Below are 20,053 nucleotides of genomic sequence, written 5' to 3' on the forward strand. Positions count from 1 at the left end.
TTGTGCACGTCCTAAGCCATCTGCTGTGTAGATCCAATAATACAGTATACCTGAATCCCAAATGAATGGGAGCAGTATAGGGATCTCATTTTATTCTGTGCCTTGTTTTCGATTCATTTGGGTTGGAGGCATACAACAGTTAACATGAAACATAGACTCCTCTTGACATTAGACCACTTTCTGAGAACTGAAAACATCTGACAAACTTTGATTTTGGAGTGTCAGATGTTTTCAAGTTTTAGAAGTGGTATAACACAGGAACAAATAATTAAGACACAATGAGGGGAATATAAGATGGTGTTGTAGACTATCAATGTGATAATCATTAGGCCAATAAAAACAATGATAATGTTAGGTTTTACAGAAAATCTATCTACATTTTAAGTTCAAAATACATTTGGCCTACTTTATAATATATATTTGTAACCCCAAGGACATCCAATCAGACACCATAATGAACAAGGCAAAAGAGGAATATATTATTGTTATTATTTATTACAAGTCTGGCCAGGTTTTTTTTATTTATCCCATCTGCCAAGGACATCCAATCAGACACCACAATGAATAAGACGAATGTATTATTAATATTATTTATTAAAGTCTGGCAATTATATTTTCATTTATCTCCCGGCGGAAGTAGACAGACGCAAATTGGGAGCTGTTGGTCAGGGCGTAGTTATCCTGAAATGTTGGAAAATTGTAGAAAGTAATTTCTTTTCTCCTCAATAACATATCTGGAAACACGTTCTAATAATCACATTCCTCTAAAGTGATAACCGACTCGGTGTTTTTTTTTGTGAATGAGAGAATTCGTTTGCTAGCTAGCTATATCCTTGTTAGCATAGCGTATACATCAACGGAATTCTGCAGAGAAACAACTCAAATTGTCTAAATTCTGGAAACATGGAGTCAATGGAAAAATGCGCTCTGTTAAGTTTTGTGGATGTTTGCAACCCCGAATGAGATTGACAAGAAACGATTCCTTAGCTCGTATGGACTTCATATTCGATGGGGCACAGTTTATATTTGTTGGGAAGCGTGTTTTTGTGATTTCGTTTTTGGGAATGACATCCAGGATTGTCGGAGCACACGAAGCAAAGTTTTGTAGCTAGTGAAAGAGTTCCTCTGTTTTCGTTGCTAGATATAGCTGTATAGTAGTTAGCCACCGTTGTTAGCCGAGACTCTGCAGCAAGCTACTGTAGCTGCTAATGCATTCAGTCCGCTGAATTTCATTGATTTATTTTGTTTCGTTGCTAGCTATCAATCTTAACACGTATCTTATCGGACACGTTTCGAGTCTACTGGGGGAAAAGGCGTCCCATTTCCACTCCCTGGAGTTAACTAACCGCTAGCTAACGCTAGCTAACGAACAAATTTAGAGGGGCACATTGGCTAGCAAGCTAAATAGGGCAATAGCTAGCTGAAAAAAAGCGAATGCATTTGCTATAGCTAGCTAATCAAGCTAAGAATATAGTTGATGCAATAATTACTAACTAGTTAGCTAATTCACAACACGGGTTTCAACTCAGACTTGTCGTCAGTTTTTAGAAATTCTCATGGTCACGAGGGGCTGCTCGTCCGCGGATAAAGGCAAATCTGGAGTCTGGGAACAACACCAAATGGGACTGACTCGATTTTCAACATCTTTCAATAGGAACATCCCTGACCCCGGTGTCTTCTGCGAAAAGGTGGAGAGCTGCACGACGTAAGACGAGGAGTGATTAGAGGTACTAATTTATCTCAAGAAAGGATTACAGCAGCGAAAGTTTCATTATTGTCAGTGGCTTGTCTGAATACGTAGCATTTCACTGCAAATTATTGCAAAACTATTAATTTGATGTTTTGAATTCATTATTAGGACATACCCATACATTATTTTTCACTGGGAGTCTCGCCGACAATTTTAAGGTGTTTTCATAACATTGTTATTTGGGGATTCAGCTCTCAATGTTGTTTATTTTTTATGTCATCACCTTTTTCAAGCATCTCAACACAGACGGATGTTAGGGAAGGACTTCAAAGAGACTCTTTATCATACTTTGGAAAATGATAATTGGATATAAATCAAAGCAAATCTAGAAACGGAAGCCCAATGAGCGACACACAGTCCAGTATCACTGATAGGTAAGTACGACCTTTTCCAGGCATTTAGTAAACACTCCACTTCACAATGCCATTGAAGACAGCATGCCTTTTGGCTCCTGTACTTATGCACATTTTGATTTATCAGATAGTGTAGGCGACATGTGGTCCTTTGTTGCTCAGTTGGTAGAGAGCATGGTTCTTGTAACGCTAGGGTAGTGGGTTCGATTCCCGGGACAACCCAAACTTAACGTATATGCACGTGTGACTTTAATTTGCTTTGCCTCCTAAAACTGCAAATATACATGTTTGTTCTCAAGTCTTGTTAAAGCCAGCAAGGATTGGTATGCCCACTGAATTTTCCACCGGCTGCATGCAAGTGACAATTCTTCTCATGTTAATTGTTACAGTTTCTGGAGTCAGCTAAAAGCTTTTACTTTCTCCCATATGGTATAGCCTAAGCTATATGTAAGTAATGTGTATTATTACTGAATGTTACTTAATATGTATTCCAACAACTCATTTCAAAATGATAAACCAGTAGGCAGGGCTTTACTTTTCATTGCGGTATGTTCTTAAATAGCACAATAACCCCCATATATTTTCTCAACCCAGTGCTGTGCTGAACTCCACTTTGTCGCACCACAGAAATTGCCCTTTTTGGTACTGGCAAGACCTCTGACCATTTACCATGATTTTGACACCAACAATCACATAATATACAAAAAGGTCTTGAGCAGGTTGCTGTTGCACTATCAAAGAGTGAAAATGGAATTTGAGCTGTTTAAATGCATCAGCCACAATCATGTCATAGTGTGTGTAGAGCTAAAGAGGCCGGACAACCAAATGAAGAAATGGTGCAGTTTTGTCCTCTGCATCTGAAGTCCACTTTCCTGCAAGGAAGGAAATCAACAGACCAGCAAGTAGGCTAGCCTGTACTGGATCTGTTTCATTCATCTTATCCAAAATAGAGAAATGACGTTTCCAACATGAGTAGTCTTATGGGGTGTTTGAACGAATAGGATGCTACTTGGTCAAACTAGGCCTATAGCCTAGTAATTATAATACAACCAATGCAACTACATTGGTGTTTAATGGCAGGCGTTATCGATCAGTGGCAGTGCCGCTGTGGCGCAGCACTCTTCTCTCTCTGTGAGCTGCATTTTGTTTATGCTTTGCCTTGTCTAAAGGCAAAAATACACTACACGATTTTTGCACACTCTCCTGGCTCTAACCGTTGGAGAACCTCTCACATTTAACTGTTCAGTCAAGCCAAATGGTAGTGACCTAGTAATCGGTGTAGTATAGACCTGGCGGCACCTCCGTGACTGTATGATTGGACAGTTGGGCCAGAATCAGGCTATGTTTGCACATGTGTAGGCCTAGTAAGGAAATCATCATAGCAACTGAGGAGGCATTTCAATGTACTTACAAGGAACGCAACATCTGTGCACGTGGATTACTGATGTTCTGTTTGAAAGCTTGCTACTGCTGTAATTGATTTGAATAAACACAGTTTCATTGATAAATAACTTAATCATGGGCAGAGTTGTTGACCTCACAATAAGCCAGATTTTGAGTAATTTGCATAACTTCCATTATGTTGAAGTGGCAGCTGGGGCATAATCAATCGGAGATGGACAGTGCATGGGTGCTGAAAGTAGGCTTCATTTTAATTTGACTTTACTATCAACGAGGGCTTTGTGTTAACCTGTTTCTTAAGAAGTAGGAGGTAGGGCAGTGGCGGTCATGACATTGGGTCAGTTGGTTATTGTCATGCAAAATACTGCCAGTCTCACAGTAACTGACCGTTAATTAACATAATCACATCTCCAGGCCGCTAATGCGTGCCTTTGGAACACCTACATTTAAAATAAGAAAAAAAAGTCTAATGAATCAATTTAATATACACCATCACATTAAATCTATTATTTATTTTAGTCAGGTTTAAAGAAACATTATGATATGAAGAAAATGTATTTCAGAAGAGCAGAATATAAGTTACTTGGCTTACTGTATGCTTACTGTATGCTATGTGCCATGCCATAGGCTGTAGGCTTGTTCATTTAGCAGACAAGATATGCTTATAAATCCCTTGCCATTATTTTATATGATTTTATAGTAAGAAGAATATACAATAAAATGAGAGGGAGTGCACACATGGAGTGGCTATATTGAGCATAAAATTGATCATTTGAAACTGGTCCTATATGCTAGATTTAGTTATTTTGCAACTTTAGTTGTAAGTGATACAAACCTTTTTAGAATGTATTAGAAATCAAAACATACAGTGTATGGGCTGCGTGATGTGACTATAGGCAATTGATGAGTTGAAAGCCACAAAAAAAAGGCTGTACACGTTGTTTTCTCATCATGTGATCATATTTTCATCCATCAGACTATTCTCAATTTAATCTTGTCTTTACTAATATGTAAAATTAGTTATGAATTTCGAAAGGCCCATTATGAAATGGACAGGGGGGGAAAATACTTGTCAGAGGCTGCTTTCCGGCCTGTTTGTTTTTTCAATCATGCCAGGTAGGCTACTCACTCCGCTTATTTCACTCCATGCATCAACCACTGTGTGAGGAGCGTGCACCCTCTCACTGCACGACAGGTGATATTCCGGGAAGAGATGGAAACGCATGGTGGTGAGAGATTCTGTAGCTAAAGATTGTCAGTCTGTTTATTAAAATATAAAAAATTCCCAATCACTAGGCTATTCAAAATTGAATACAAATTCACCGTAATTGTAGGTTAACTCTGTAAGCAGGCCTGCTTACAATCATTAAACCAACAGCATCGCCTCTGCCAGACTCATGGATAGAAAGTTTGGAGCGTAGCATAATGTAACCAGTCCATTTGATTGCATAATAATAGTCCACACTCAAAGGCGATTACTAGAATTTGTGTCATTTTGGAGTTGTAGGCTAGATTAATTATGTACCAGACATCTTAAGTCACTTTTGAAAATGTTTTTCTGCTGTGCGCAATATGTGTTAGGCTATGTATTGTATATACAATGATTATTTTTAATAGAGATTTTTATTTTTTTTTACATTTACGTCTTTTAGCAGACACTCTTATCCAGAGCGACTTACAAATTGGTACATTCACCTTATGATATCCAGTGGAACAACCACTTTACAATAGTACATCTATCTTTTGGGGGGGGGGAGGATTACTTAATCCTATCCCAGGTATTCCTTAAAGAGGTGGGGTTTCAGGTGTCTCCGGAAGGTGGTGATTGACTCCGCTGTCCTGGCGTCGTGAGGGAGCTTGTTCCACCATTGGGGTGCCAGAGCAGCGAACAGTTTTGACTGGGCTGAGCTGGAATTGTGCTTCCGCAGAGGTAGGGAGGCGAGCAGGCCAGAGGTGGATGAACGCAGTGCCCTTCTTTGGGTATAGGGACTGATCAGAGCCTGAAGGTACGGAGGTGCCGTTCCCCTCACAGCTCCGTAGGCAAGCACCATGGTCTTGTAGCAGATGTGAGCTTCAACTGGAAGCCAGGGGAGTGTGCGGAGGAGCGGGATGACGTGAGAGAACTTGGGAAGGTTGAACACCAGACGGGCTGCGGCGTTCTGGATGAGTTGTAGGGGTTTGATGGCACAGGCAGGGAGCCCCGCCAACAGCGAGTTGCAGTAATCCAGACGGGAGATGACAAGTGCCTGGATTAGGACCTGCGCCGCTTCCTGTGTGAGGCAGGGTCGTACTCTGCGAATGTTGTAGAGCATGAACTTACAGGATCGGGTCACCGCCTTGATGTTAGCGGAGAACGACAGGGTGTTGTCCAGGGTCACGCCAAGGCTCTTAGCACTCTGGGAGGAGGACACAATGGAGTTGTCAACCGTGATGACGAGATCATGGAACGGGCAGTCCTTCCCCGGGAGGAAGAGCAGCTCCGTCTTGCCGAGGTTCAGCTTGAGGTGGTGATCCTTCATCCACACTGATATGTCTGCCAGACATGCAGAGATGCAATTCACCACCTGGTTATCAGAAGGGGGAAAGGAGAAGATGAATTGTGTGTCTGCGTAGCAATGATAGGAGAGACCATGTGAGGATATGACAGAGCCAAGTGACTTGGTGTATAGCGAGAATAGGAGAGGGCCTAGAACTGAGCCCTGGGGGACACCAGTGGTGAGAGCACGTGGTGCGGAGACGGATTCTCGCCATGCCACCTGGTAGGAGCGACCTGTCAGGTAGGACGCAATCCAAGAGTGAGCCGCGCCGGAGATGCCCAACTCGGAGCGGGTGGAGAGGAGGATCTGATGGTTCACAGTATCTAAAGCAGCAGATAGGTCTAGAAGGATGAGAGCAGAGGAGAGAGAGTTAGCTTTAGCAGTGTGGAGAGCCTCTGTGACACAGAAAAGAGCGGTCTCAGTTGAATGACTAGTCTTGAAACATGACTGATTTGGATCAAGAAGGTCATTCTGAGAGAGAGAGCAAGAAAGCTGGCCAAGGACGGCACGCTCAAGAGTTTTGGAGAAGAAAGAAAGAAGGGATACTGGTCTGTAGTTGTTGACATCGGAGGGATCGAGTGTAGGTTTTTTGAGAAGGAGTGCAACTCTCGCTCTCTTGAAGACGGAAGGGACATAGCCAGCGGTCAAGGATGAGTTGATGAGCGGGGTGAGGTGAGGGAGAAGGTCTCCGGAAATGGTCTGGAGAAGAGGAGGGGATAGGGTCAAGCGGACAGGTTGTTGGGCGGCCGGCCGTCACAAGTCGCAAGATTTCATCTGGAGAGAGAGGGGAGAAAGAGGTCAAAGCATAGGGTAGGGCAATGTGAGCAGGACCAGCGGTGTCGTTTGACTTAACAAACGAGGATCGGATGTCGTCAACCTTTTCAAAATGGTTGACAAAGTCGTCCGCAGAGGAGGAGGAGGGGGGAGGAGGATTCAGGAGGGAGGAGAAGGTGGCAAAGAGCTTCCTAGGGTTAGGCAGATGCTTGGAATTTAGAGTGGTAGAAAGTGGCTTTAGCAGCAGAAACAGAGGAAGAAAATGTGGAGAGGAGGGAGTGAAAAGATGCCAGGTCCGCAGGGAGGCTAGTTTTCCTCCATTTCCGCTCGCCTGCCCGGAGCCCTGTTCTGTGAGCTCGCAATGAGTCATCAAGCCACGGAGCAGGAGGGGAGGACCGAGCCGGCCGGGAGGATAGGGGACATAGAGAGTCAAAGGATGCAGAAATGGAGGAGAGGAGGGTTGAGGAGGCAGAATCAGGATTGGGCTCATTTTTCAGGGTTGGGCTCATATTTAGGTTTATGTATAAGCTCTAATATGCATATGGGTGTTTTGAATGAATCATCAACATAGAAAGCGTTGTCCATTTCGTTGTTAGGCTTTGAAACAACATCCACAACGACTATGTTTTCCACTCAATTTCAACCTGTTGTTGAACCTATTTATTCAAATTGATCAATCACAGTGAGTTTTAAAAGCATGCTACAGTTTTGATAAGTGTTTTAATATGATTTTTGATTGCATTTGCATTGATGTCAGTGGTTAGAGGAACAATAGAGCCCTGAGTACCAGGCCATTAGGACCTGATGGTTGTTAGCGAGTTGGTTACTACCAACGCATGTCCTGAGTGCATCAGAGGAGATCAGCGTGACTCACGTGGAATTTTACTACGGCCATGACTGCATGTGTGGCGGTAATACGGTCACCGCAACAGCCCTAGGTAGGCCTACTTGTTTGACAGACAAAATTATAGGCTATTATTAGCAGATTTTGTTGGCCAACTCCTTCATTCACCACGCACTCCTTAAATATCTGTCAGTGAAGGGCTCAAATTGAGGGGGTATGTAAGGGTATGCCATACCTTTGGTGCCATTGTTGTGATGAACTTGAGGTAGTTGATGAGAACCTTTTTTTATAGTTTTGATTGGCTGATGGTGGGATATGCTTTGCATTTGCTTTGAGCACTGCTCATACTTGGCGATAATGGCTGACTTTGAGGCAGAATATATTCAAAATGTTTGCAAATTATCGGGACAACGTAAGTGCCCCCGGGAGCCCATTGGAGAAATCAACCGCAAACCAGGTATGTGCTTACACTTTATGGGCTACGGCATTACATGTTACTCTGGGTTTGTTCCGATTTCCTATAATTTGGATAAATGCGCCGGGAGCTGATCAGGAGCCTGTAGATCAGGTTAAAACGTGTAGTGTCCGCTGGCTTTAGTTGTATGCATTGCACAGCTTGGGACTGTGTCAGTGTGTGCAATTAGCTCTTTGTCATAGAGTTTTTTGCTGATCTCCACGTTTTTTCCCACACCCCTGAGGCCCTCCCGGGAAGTGGTGACATCGCTGATAAACAATGCCTGTCAGTGGGATCCAGGCCTGGAATTTTGTGATTTTAGGGGAAAGGCCATTTGGCCCTCAAGAGCTGCCCAGTCTGCCAGGGCACCAAGGCCATCTGCCAGGGCACCAAAGCTATTAACCAAAATTGACAATTTTAAATTGATTTGAAAGACACTAGGTATTCTGTTAAAAAAATGTATTTAAGTAATTATCCTACATGTCTATAGCCTCTCATGTCCACACCGATGCTGACATTAGTGAGGCACCAGAAAATCTAGCCAAACGTTAGACTTTTAATAACCTACACACTATATATACAAAGGTATCTATGTATGTGGACACCCCTTCAAATTAGTAGATTTGGCTATTTCAGCCACACCCGTTGCTGACAGGTTTATGAAATCGAGTACATGACTATGCAAACTCCACAGACAAACACTGGCAGTAGAATGGTCTTACTGAAGAGCTCAGTGACTTTCAGCATGGCACCATCATAAGATGCCACCTTTCCATCAAGTGCCGTAATTGTGAAGTGGAAACATCTAGGAGCAACAACGGCTCAGCCTCGAAGTGGTAGGCCACACAAGCTCACAGAATGGGACCACCGAGTGCTGAAGCACATGGCGTGTAAAAATTGTCTGCCCTCGGTTGCAACACTCACTACGAGTTCCAAACTGCCTCTGGAAGCAACGTCAGCAAGAGAACTATTCGTCTGGAACTTCACCATGCGTAATGATAAGCGTCGGATGGAGTGGTGTAAAGCTTGGCGTGATGAATCACACGTCACCATCTGACAGTCCGACGGATTAATCTGGGTTTGGCGGATGCCGGGAGAATGCTACCTGCCAGAATACGTAGTGCCAACTGTAAAGTTTGGTGGAGGAGGAATAACGGTCTGGGGCTGTTTTTCATGGTTCGTGCTAGGCCCCTTAGTACCTGTGACGAGAAATCTTAAAGCTACTGCATACAATGACATTTTAGATTCTGTGCTTCCAACTTTGTGGCAACAGTTTTGTCCCTTTCCTGTTTCAGCATGACAATGCCCCCGTGCACAAAGCGAGAGCGAGGTCCAAACAGAAATGGTTTGTCGAGATCGTTGTGGAAGAACTTGACTGGCCTGCACAGAGCCCTGACCTCAACCCCATCGAACACCTTTAGGAAGAATTGGAACGCCGACTGCGAACCAGGCCTAATCGCCCAACATCAGTGCCCGACTTTACTAATGCTCTTGTGGCTGAATGGAAGCAAGTCCCTGCAGCAATGTACCAACATCTAGTGGAAAGCCTTCCCAGAAGAGTGGAGGCTGTTTATAGCAGCAAAGGGGGGACCACACCCCCTCGGGCCTTATTGCTTAATTAACACAGGTCGCATAAAAAATCTTTCAAGCACAAGCCCACGTACTAGTGACTAGCCAACTAATCCTTTTCCAATTTAGCCAACTTGGATCTATTTGCTAGCTAATAAGGCAGAACGTGTAGCTGCACATATCTATGAGAGAGCCATGTGAGTGAGAGGTGCTTCGGAACACAGCTGTTGGCAGCCGGGATAAGGACATTATAATTTATTATATTCAACGTAAGTGCACAACGGCCACTTTGGCCGCAAGGGTGGCATTACAGCCACACAAGGGGACATCAACGGCCATGGCCGGGACTGGTGGGACCACACTCCCTCCCGGCCCTCTCCAATAGGTCTGCTTGTCTGGCAGTGGACGGGGGGCTGGGGTGGTCTGTTCTACCTGGCTATTGAAGGCCTAGGACACACAATATGAGACCCTGTGAGAAGATGTCTGAGTAATGTGCGCTCCGTCAGGTTTATTTTTGAACGGTGTAAGCCTAAACAATTACGACAAAACATGAATGTGTACATTGCTCCCTTTGAAAACAATGAATAAATGATAGATTATTAAGGGGTTTCTGAGTTAGTTAGGCCTAATGCTCATAGACCTAGTGCTCAGGCCCGAAATGTTTGTTTTGTGAATAGCCAATGTGCAGCTGTTGCCTGCCATTAGGCTTTTCTGCAGCCTGTGGTGCTCTCCACTGATTGGTCCATATTCATGCAGAGTAAACTCTTTTTAGCAGGTGTGAACTGAGCATGCAGGGGACACAGTAAAAAGGGAGGTCTCGTGATGTGCAGTGAAGACTCCAGCTTCATGCAGAGGAAAATATCAATATTAAATCAGTATTTCACTGGTACTACTACTAGAGCTGGGAATTGACAAGAACCTCACGATACAATATTATCACAATTCTTAGATGCCGGTACGATGTGTATTGCGATTCGATAATGCGATTTTGTTTTTCAAAACATTTTGCTCACTATATGTCTGCTGCAGAGAGACAATAGAGACATAATACGTTTTGATCAGTCATGGAAATGAAAGTGCTGGAAACATGTTGGCTAACTATTTTAAAAGAAGACGGAGAACAAGCTTTAGGTTGAAAAATACCGTAGTTTTGGCACAGGTACAGACGATTTAGAGCTTGGTAACGTTACTTAGCAAAAAAAGGTCTCTTAAAGTCAAAGTATCGATATATCGTCCAAAATAATATCACAATATATAACTATCGAGAAAAAAAAACCCACCCAACACATCATTACTATTAGCACACGCTTGCACATTACAGGCCAGAACATCTGAAGCAAAAAACCTTGTTAAGCAACTGATTTTGGGTAAATCAAGGTTTGCTTTAAGCTACAGTGCATTGACATTTTGTTACGTTACAGCCTTATTATTAAATTGTTTTCCCCCCTCATCAACCTACACACTACCACATAATGACAAAGCAAAAACAGGTTTAGACATTTTTGCAAATTTATTAAAAAAAAAAACATCACATTTTACATAAGTATTCAGCCCCTTTTTCTCAGTACTTTGTTGAAGCACCTTTGGCAGTGACTACAACCTCGAGTCTTCTTGGGTATGACGCTAGAAGCTTAGCACACCTGTATTTGGGAAGTTAATCCCATTCTTCTCTGCAGATGGGGAGTGTCGCTGCACAGCTATTTTCAGATCTCCAGAGATGTTCGGTCGGGTTCAAGTCTGGGCTCTTGCTGGGCCACTCAAGGACATTTAGAGACTTGTCCCGAAGCCACGCCTGCATTGTCTTGGCCGTGTGCTTAGGGTTGTTGTACTGTTGGAAGGTGAGGTCCTGAGCGCTCTGGAGCAGGTTTTCATCAAGAATCTCTCTGTACTTTGCTCCGTTCATCGATCCTGACTAGTCTCTCAGTCCCTACCGCTGAAAAACATCCCAACAGCATGATGCTGCCACCACCATGCTTCATCGTAGGGATGGTGCCAGGTTTCCTCCAGACCTGATGCTTTGCATTCAGGCCAAAGAGTTCAATCTTGATTTCATCAGACTAGAGGATCTTGTTTCTCATGGTCTGATAGTCCTTTAGGTGCCTTTTGGCAAACTCCAAGTGGGCTGTCATGTGTGTTTTACTGAGGAGTGGCTTTTGTCTGGCCACTCTACAATAAAGGCCTGATTGGTGGAGTGCTGCAGAGATGGTTGTCCTTCTGGAAGGTTCTCCCATCTCCACAAAGGAACTCTGGAGCTCTATCAGAGTGACCATCGGGTTCTTGGTCACCTACCTGACCAACGTCCTTCTCCCCCGATTGCTCAGTTTGGCCGGGGGGCCAGCTCTAGGAAACGTCTTGGTGTTTCCAAACTTCTTCCATTTAAGAATGATTGAGGCCACTGTTCTTTGGGACCTTCAATGCTGAAGAAATGTTTTGGTACCCTTCCCCAGATCTTTGCCACAACCCAATCTTGTCTCGGAGCTCTACGGACAATTCCTTCGACCTAATAGCTTGGTTTTTGGTCTGACACACACTGTCAACTGTGGGACCTTGTATAGATCATGTCCAATCAATTGAATTTACCACAGGTGGATTCCATTGATCATCTCAAGGATGATCAATGGAAACAGGATGCACCTGAGCTCAATTTCGAGTCTCATAGCAAAGGGTCTGAATACCTATGTAAATAAGGTATTTTTATGTGAAAAAATGTCTAAAAACATATACACGACGCCAGGACAGCGGAGTCAATCACCACCTTCCGGAGACACCTGAAACCCCACCTCTTTAATGAATACCTGGGATAGGATAAAGTAATCCTCCCCCCAAAAGATTTAGATGCACTATTTTAAAGTGGTTGTTCCACTGGATATCATAAGGTGAATGCACCAATTTGTAAGTCGCTCTGGATAAGAGCGTCTGCTAAATGACTTAAATGTAAAACCTGGTATACTTTGTCATTATGGGGTATTGTGTGTAGATTGAGGAATAGTTTTTATTTAATCAATTTTAGAATTGGGCTGTAACGTAACAAAATGTGGTCAGTAGTCTGAATATATTCCGAATGCACTGTATGCAGTGCTTTAGCAAGGTAGCCTAGATATTGTGTCTGGATACCCTTATTTACCCCTGGAATAGGTGCTGAGTCCGATGGAATTACTGGACAGACACTTCTGGCGTGTGCCGTCTCACCCTCATGGGCCTTTCATTCTCCTGATGGATTGTTATGTCGATGGCCAGTGACGCAACATGGCCGTCCCAGAGGTCCCACCTGTTCACTCTCAACTCCTACATCGTTCTTTTACTCCGTTGTTTCCTAATCCTCTTCCTCTGTCATGGTTCTCAGGGTTTCTAAAAACCTCATAATGAATCTACTGTTTCTTGAGTTTAATAAAAAATCATTTTCTAGACAGTTTTTTTTAATTTAAAGTCATAATTATCCATTCTGCTCTCTCACTGCCCTTCCCTAACGTTGGGTTGGGCACCTGATTTCCTGTGGGTTTAATTGCCTTGGAGGGTCATTGTAGATGAACTTAGTCTCTCACTGGGGTGTAAATGGAGGGCTTTCCTCACACCTTGCTGTCACTTTGGCAGGCACACACCAGTTCTCCTACCACTGCAAACTCCCAGTCCCTATCACCAGCCCCAGCAGCTCTAGAGGGATGAAATACATGACAAAAGATTACTGTAATGTTGAGGAATGAAATAAATGCAATCAATGTTCAAGCACTGAGCAAATTTCAGGTCTGCTGAGTGCAAACTTGAACGATGTCAAAAGATCTGTGCAATTTCTGGTGTGCGTTTACTGTGAACACTAAGGCTGTACCTGCCTTAAGTTAGTTTTAAGTGGGCAAGTAGACTACTGTGGCTATTAAATCATAATTTAGGCCTACCAGAGTGGCCTACCATAATAAAAACAATGGAGAAAATGCATCCCATAACATTTTAACATGGGAATAGCTGTTCTATTATTCAGCCTACAGTAGCAGCCAATGTGTGGTGTTCAGTGTAGACCTACAGTGCCTTCGGAAAGTATTCAGATCCCTTGACTTTTTCCACATTGTGTTAGGTTACAGCCTTATTCTAAAGTTTATAAAATATTTTTTCCCCCTCAATCTACAAACATTACCCCATAATGACAAAGCAAAAAATAAAACACTGAAATATCAATTTTACATAAGTATTCAGACCCTTCACTCGGTACTTTGTTGAAACACATTTGGCAGCTATTACAGCCATGAGTCTTCTTGGGTAATTCGCTACAAGCTTGTCACACCTGTATTTGGGGAGTTTCTCCCATTATTCTCTGCAGATCCTCAAGCTTTGTCAGGTTGGATGGGGAGCGTTGCTGCACAACTATTTTCAGGTCTCTCCAGAGATCGGGTTCAAGTCCGGGCTCTGGCTGGGCCACTCAAGGACATTGAGACTTGTCCCGAAGCCACTCCTGCGTTGTCTTGGCTGTGTGCTTAGGGTCGTTGTCCTGTTGGAAGGTGAACCTTTGCCACAGTCTGAGGTCCTGAGCGCTCTGGAGCAGGTTTTCATCAAGGATCTCTCTGTGCTTTGTTCCGTTCGTCTTTGCTGTGCTGCCGAGATGGTTGTCCTTCTGGAAGGTTCTCCCATCTCCACAGAGGAACTCTGGAGCTCTATCAGAGTGACCATCGGGTTCTTGGTCACCTCCCTGACCAAGACCCTTCTCCCCCGATTGCTCAGTTTGGCTGGGCGGCCAGCTCTAGGAAGAGTCTTGGTGTTTCCAAACTTCTTCCATTTAAGAATGGTTGAGACCACTGTGTTCTCGGGGACATTCAATGCTTCAGAAATGTTTTACCCTTCCCCAGATCTGTGCCTCGACACAATCCTGTCTCGGAGCTATACGGACATGACAATATTTTTTCTCTGTCATGCACTGTCAACTGTGGGAACTTATATAGACAGGTGTGTGTGTGTGTGTGTGCTTTTCCAAATCATGTCCAATCAATTGGATATACCACAGGTGGACTCCAATCATCAAGTTGTAGAAACATCTCAAGGATGATCAATGGAAACAGGATGCACCTGAGCTCAATTTTGAGTCTCATAGCGAAGGGTCTCAATACTTATGTAAATAAGGTATTTCAGTTTGTCTAATACAGTTGCAACAATTTCTAAAAACCTGTGTTTGCTTTGTCATTATGGGGTATTTTGTGTAGATTACTGAGGATATTTATTTTGTTAATCAATTTTCTGTATCGTAACAAAATGTGGATAAACTCAAGGGGTCTGAATACTTTCCGAAAGCACTTTCCATGGGACTTAAAAAATACATGTAGTGCTTGACATTAACCTGTTTATCTACTTGTCTTTCAGACAAGGAGATGATTGAAAATGTTGTTTGATGCAAGAAACCACTTTACAAAATAAAATGCATTATTATTCCCATACCATTTATTACAGAAAATCTGACAAATTACGCTCTGCCTATTGGTGACTTAGTTTATTCAAGACGTCTCAAAATACAACACTGCCCTTTTTAAGACGCAAGATGTCTAGAAATGCACACATTTTGTCCTCTTGTTGGAAGCAACCACTCCACCATTGTTGACAAGAAATTAGCTATAACTGGGACAATAACTCACTAACTAGCAAATTATATGAACAAATGTGCACGTTGCTACATGCAGCTCTCGCTTTGATCTCTAAACAAGCGCATCTACTCGCAAGCGCTATACTGTATCCACAGTCCAGTTCAAAGTGAATGGCACAGATCCATATATGGCAATGTCTATTTGCATAAAGGACAATAGCAGCTTTGATTGATTTTGTTGTTCGTTTGTGTAGAGTATGGGCCTGATTCATGTCTGTCAATGCAATAGAATCCTACTCCATTGCTCTCTGCCTACAAGAAAATATATTATGTACTTCGTTTTGTTTACGGTATGTTACATTGAAAGTGGCCAATATTGTGTGGATTCGATCACAATTCCCACAGCAGAGTGTAATGTTGATTGTGTTAACTTTCTAGAGTTATCCTCTTTAGTTAAGTGAAGTTCAATCTAGTGCTTCTCTGGGCAGTCTGATGGGTAATATTAAGTGCATTATGCTGGTGGTGTTAGTGCCAGCCTTTTCTTAGACAGTCCCTAAAGACGTACCTGGTAACTCAAAAGCCGCATAATGGAATTATATTTTCTCAGACACCGGTGAGTCATTCTCTTCAAGTCAGAACCCAATATTTTAATCGCAGCCCATCCCTTCAGTTAGACCACTTTCTTACTTAGAGTTAGGCTGGTGGAGCTCATAGGCTACAGGAAAAATAAATGCTGCTGCTACCTAGTGCCTACTGTACTGGAAAAACAACCGCTTTATCCATCAAGTTAGTGGAACAAATGAAAGTAAGGAGTGGAGAAAATAGTATACCATCTGCTCCAAGTGTTTTTCTGTAATCATGTAGCCTAGTATTTTCTCAGCAGTGGGTAGTTGGGAGTTGTTGGGCCAGCAGAGCGAGAGAGACTGGGAGATTCAGATAAATCCAGGCAATACCCCAGGGCTGGTGGTGGAAAGGGGGTAGGGTAGGAGCCCAGGGGTGGGGGTCCACCACCAACACACATCTCACTTTGATGCTGATGGTAGTGGACACATTGCAATCTCTTATTTGCAAAGAAGTGCTGCAGGGCCCAACATTACTTTCACTTCACAAAAGACAGGATCGCAACAATGGAGAGAAGGATATGGAGGAAAGGCAGCGTTGCCAATGTGTCAAGTCTTCACATGTCTGTGCTGTGGTTTCAGAGACCAAGAAGAAGTAGGCCCACTCAAAGCATTGTACTCCCTCAGGACTCGGCATATAATTGTTGTTTTGGCTACTTAGGACTGTCAGCTCTGTTTTTACCTGAAGGGTTTAGGAACTTTCATTTTAAATGAAAGCTTCATAGACAGAACATTGCATGTCTTACTTCAGTGGAAGACTCGTTTCCTGACTTGGATGCTCAAAATACAGCAAATCAAAAACTAACTAATGCCAAGGAAGCAGTCTTGCCAGTTAAAGCTCAAACACACTGGTAGGCTTGTCAAATGTTTGCCTGGTGACAGTATTTACCACCTCTGAACGGTGTCTGCAGTCACTCTTTTGTATTCTCACAGCAAAGACCTTGGAAGTCGTTAGCCTTAAAATACTCCAAACCCGAAGGTGGCAGTAGCGTTGTTTGGCAATGCTTATGGTCTAGATTCCAAGCTATCTGCGCTAATGTTGCTATTTTGTAGAAGCCCTTGTTGATATTAGCCAGATGGCCACAGCTAGATGACTACCTAGCAAGATGACAAAGAAACAATATAATTCCTACACATAGTCCCATACCACCAGTGCCAGTCCATAGTTAAATGTTTAGCTAGCTAAAGTAAGCATATTCGCTAGCTACCACAACATAGCTAACTAGCTGGCTAAAAACACCAAACTCAGGCAGCTAACCCAGGCAGCTGTTTCATAGAAATTAAATCGCAATGGATTAGCTAGTTAAGTCAATACCAGCTACTAGGGATGCGCAATATATCGGTAAACATATCAGTATCGGCCAATGTCTAGTTTAAAGCCGATGTTAAAAACCGATGTCAAAGCTACCGTGCATACCTATATGACGTAGGTACATGACGTATTAACTGCACGTAAAATTTTGCTCTACACTTGCAACACAGCATTCCTAACCTAGCCCACAATGTCTGCTGTGTGGCTCGAGCAGTCAACAAGTCGAGCAGTCATTTGAAAGAGTAAGAACATTTCAGCGAGACAACTCAAAAGGTGAAATCCATTAAAGCCAAGATAATGGAATTCATTGCCCTTGACAATCACCCACGACAGAAAACGGTTGTTGGCTTTCGCCGACTGGTCAAGCACCGGTACACACTACCAAGTGCGCTATTTTTCAGATGTTGCCCCACCGGAGTTACACAGTAATAGCGTCACTGCTATTAGCTTAACGACATACATACTATGGAACGCCGTTTGGGTCTTTGCGTGTCAAAAAAGATACAGTAGCACTGTCAAAGCTGTACAAAAAAGTCTGCAAACACTGGCCACGAACGATGTGTTTACAATACCGCGTTGGTAATAAAGCATTAGTTCGACCGCAACTTCTGGGGTAGCCATCTTTAGCTTGGTACCTTGCTAGCACCAATACAACCAGCCTGAAAACAATAACCAGTAGAAACTGCAGTCATTTTCATTAGCCTTCCCTGTAGCTCAGTTGGTAGAGCATGGTGTTTGCAACACCAGGATTATGGGTTCGATTCCCACGGGGGGCCAGCACAGAAAAATAATGTATGAAATGTATGCATTCACTACTGTAAGTCGCTCTGGATAAGGGCGTCTGCTAAATGACTAAAATCTAAATGTAAATTATTCTTAGCAATGATTTAGGAACCCTTGTGAGTAAGTATTAGCTAGGTTGCCACTTGTTGTTCGCCTATTGAAATTCAACTTCAGTTAATGAAAATAAATGACTAGCTAGCTACTTAACCCTGTTGCCCAAGGCTAACGTTATAAGCATCCAGCTAGCTTCATCTGGCTAGTGAGGCTTGACCGGACCGGTGAAACTAGCAACAATAAGGATTCGGCACAATAGCGGAATTTGCGTTTTGCCTTCAAAATAAAGTATGTAATTGACTGTGATACAAATAGTAGAATTATGCCATACTTGTATTTTGAAGTCTAACTGCAAAGTCCACGATTGTGGCTAATGTTCATTGTGGCTAGCTTCACATAGATGGGTCCGACCACAATTAATGAAATAAGAACTGTCTTGTAAATTAGGGTTATTTTAGATGGTGACACCTAGCTATATAGTTAGCTAGCTAACTATATAGCTACTGAAACCGATGTCGTGTTATTTGACGTGTATCTTTTTTGACACGCAACAACCCAAACTGCGTTCCATAGAAAACCTGTTTGAGAATGAAATGACTGAACAAACGAACAACAAAACAGCACAGCAAGTAAGTGAAATAAATATATAGATTTTGATTATGTTTTACTGGTACGTAAATGCCAACAAAATGACTTTTTTATGTGTGTGTAACCTTTTTATTTAACTAGGCAAGTCAGTTAAGAACAAATTCTTATTTACAATGACGGTATTTAGGGTTGTGTGCACTGCATCTGTGCACTTAGCTAGCTACCATCCCATAGCCTACATTGGTTTCCGAAGTGTGACTGGGTCATCCAGAGAAAATGCTATCTTTTTCCCTCATTTCTTTTGTTGGCTCCATCACTTGGGGGTTCGTGCTCTCTAATTTGTTCAAAGTCCAATTGTTGGCCACTGACGAGCATTGCTATTTATTCTACAAGTAGAATCGGTAGGTTCATCGCTACCGAGTCAGCACGCAGCTTTTTTTTCTAGCAAGTGAAGAAACGGCCTCCCACTAGGGGTGTTTTATAGATTCTCGTTGTGTTTCATGCTTTGGGCTAGATCATTTTAAGGGCAATCTGCAGTTGCTACATTCATTTTGGGATTTATAAATGAGTGACATGTACACATTGATTCTTGTCGTACTCCATCAGAACCCAAAATATAAGCTTGTTTTACTCTAATATAAACAAAGTAAATGTAAACAAACACTATGTAGCCTCAAAACATTATAAACTATAATTTTGATATCATGGTATCTCTGTCTATGAATTTGAGTGGGTACATTTCTCAAGACCTATCCCTAAGCTTTTTACCAAAATGGGCGGGGAGAACACTTATTGTTTCAACTGCTGATTTCCCCTTTAACACACAACCAGCCTCCTAGTTTTTCCTCTGTCTAGGCTTCCTCTTGGTCTTATTACACTTCTGCTGCAATGGTGTATGGGAAGGTGTTTGTGTGAGGGAGCGGGTGCTGCTTCTCTGCAGAGGCCGATTTTAGACATTTATTTTGTACGGCTCCCTTTCCCTGCATCTCAGTGAGGATGCTAAAATTGAATGCGGTCTCCGGGGCAGTGTGGAGCAGAGCGGAGACTATCAGGGTCTGCACTGTGATTTAATGACCGACCGGAGCCTCGAGTTCTTGTAGTATCAAAGATTAACTCACAAAAGTAGAACATTAGAAAACCTAAAACGTTTCCACGCACTCTGGCGGCACAGATGCTGTCGTGAGCCCCTAACTGCAATGAACCTGCATCAGACAAATGTGCTTCAATTGAGAAAGTGCATTAGGCTAGATGTGCAAAATACACTTAAAGGGACATTTCACCTCTGCTCTTTCACTCTATATGGCCGTTAATGTTATTAACATATATATAATGTGCCATAAAAGTCAAACATTTCCTCACGCAAATACTAGCGTTTCTGCATCTCACAGGCCATCTACATTTCCTGGTTGTAAGTAAACCACAATATCCAGAATTCATAGCAATTTCAGGGTTCCTTC

The 20,053-nt window shown here is 42.8% G+C and overlaps 1 protein-coding gene across 6 annotated transcripts in view; it reads left to right on the top strand.

Moving 5' to 3' along the window:
* Positions 1-623: 623 nt before the first annotated feature.
* LOC115205890 (Rho guanine nucleotide exchange factor (GEF) 12a) overlaps positions 624-20,053 on the top strand; it is an 80,916-nt gene continuing 61,486 nt past the window's right edge. For 4 of the 6 annotated variants that reach the window (XM_029772308.1, XM_029772306.1, XM_029772307.1 and 1 more), the window contains exons 1-2: positions 634-1,727; positions 1,984-2,124. In XM_029772308.1, the coding sequence (XP_029628168.1) occupies positions 2,093-2,124 (32 nt within the window). In that variant the 5' untranslated portion in view covers positions 634-1,727; positions 1,984-2,092. Of the gene's footprint in view, positions 1,728-1,983; positions 2,125-20,053 lie in introns of all 6 variants that reach the window. The other 2 variants (XM_029772305.1, XM_029772304.1) reach the window with 2 other exon arrangements.

Source organism: Salmo trutta, chromosome 13 (genome assembly GCF_901001165.1).
Source record: "Salmo trutta chromosome 13, fSalTru1.1, whole genome shotgun sequence".
Taxonomy (NCBI): Eukaryota; Metazoa; Chordata; class Actinopteri; order Salmoniformes; family Salmonidae; genus Salmo; species Salmo trutta.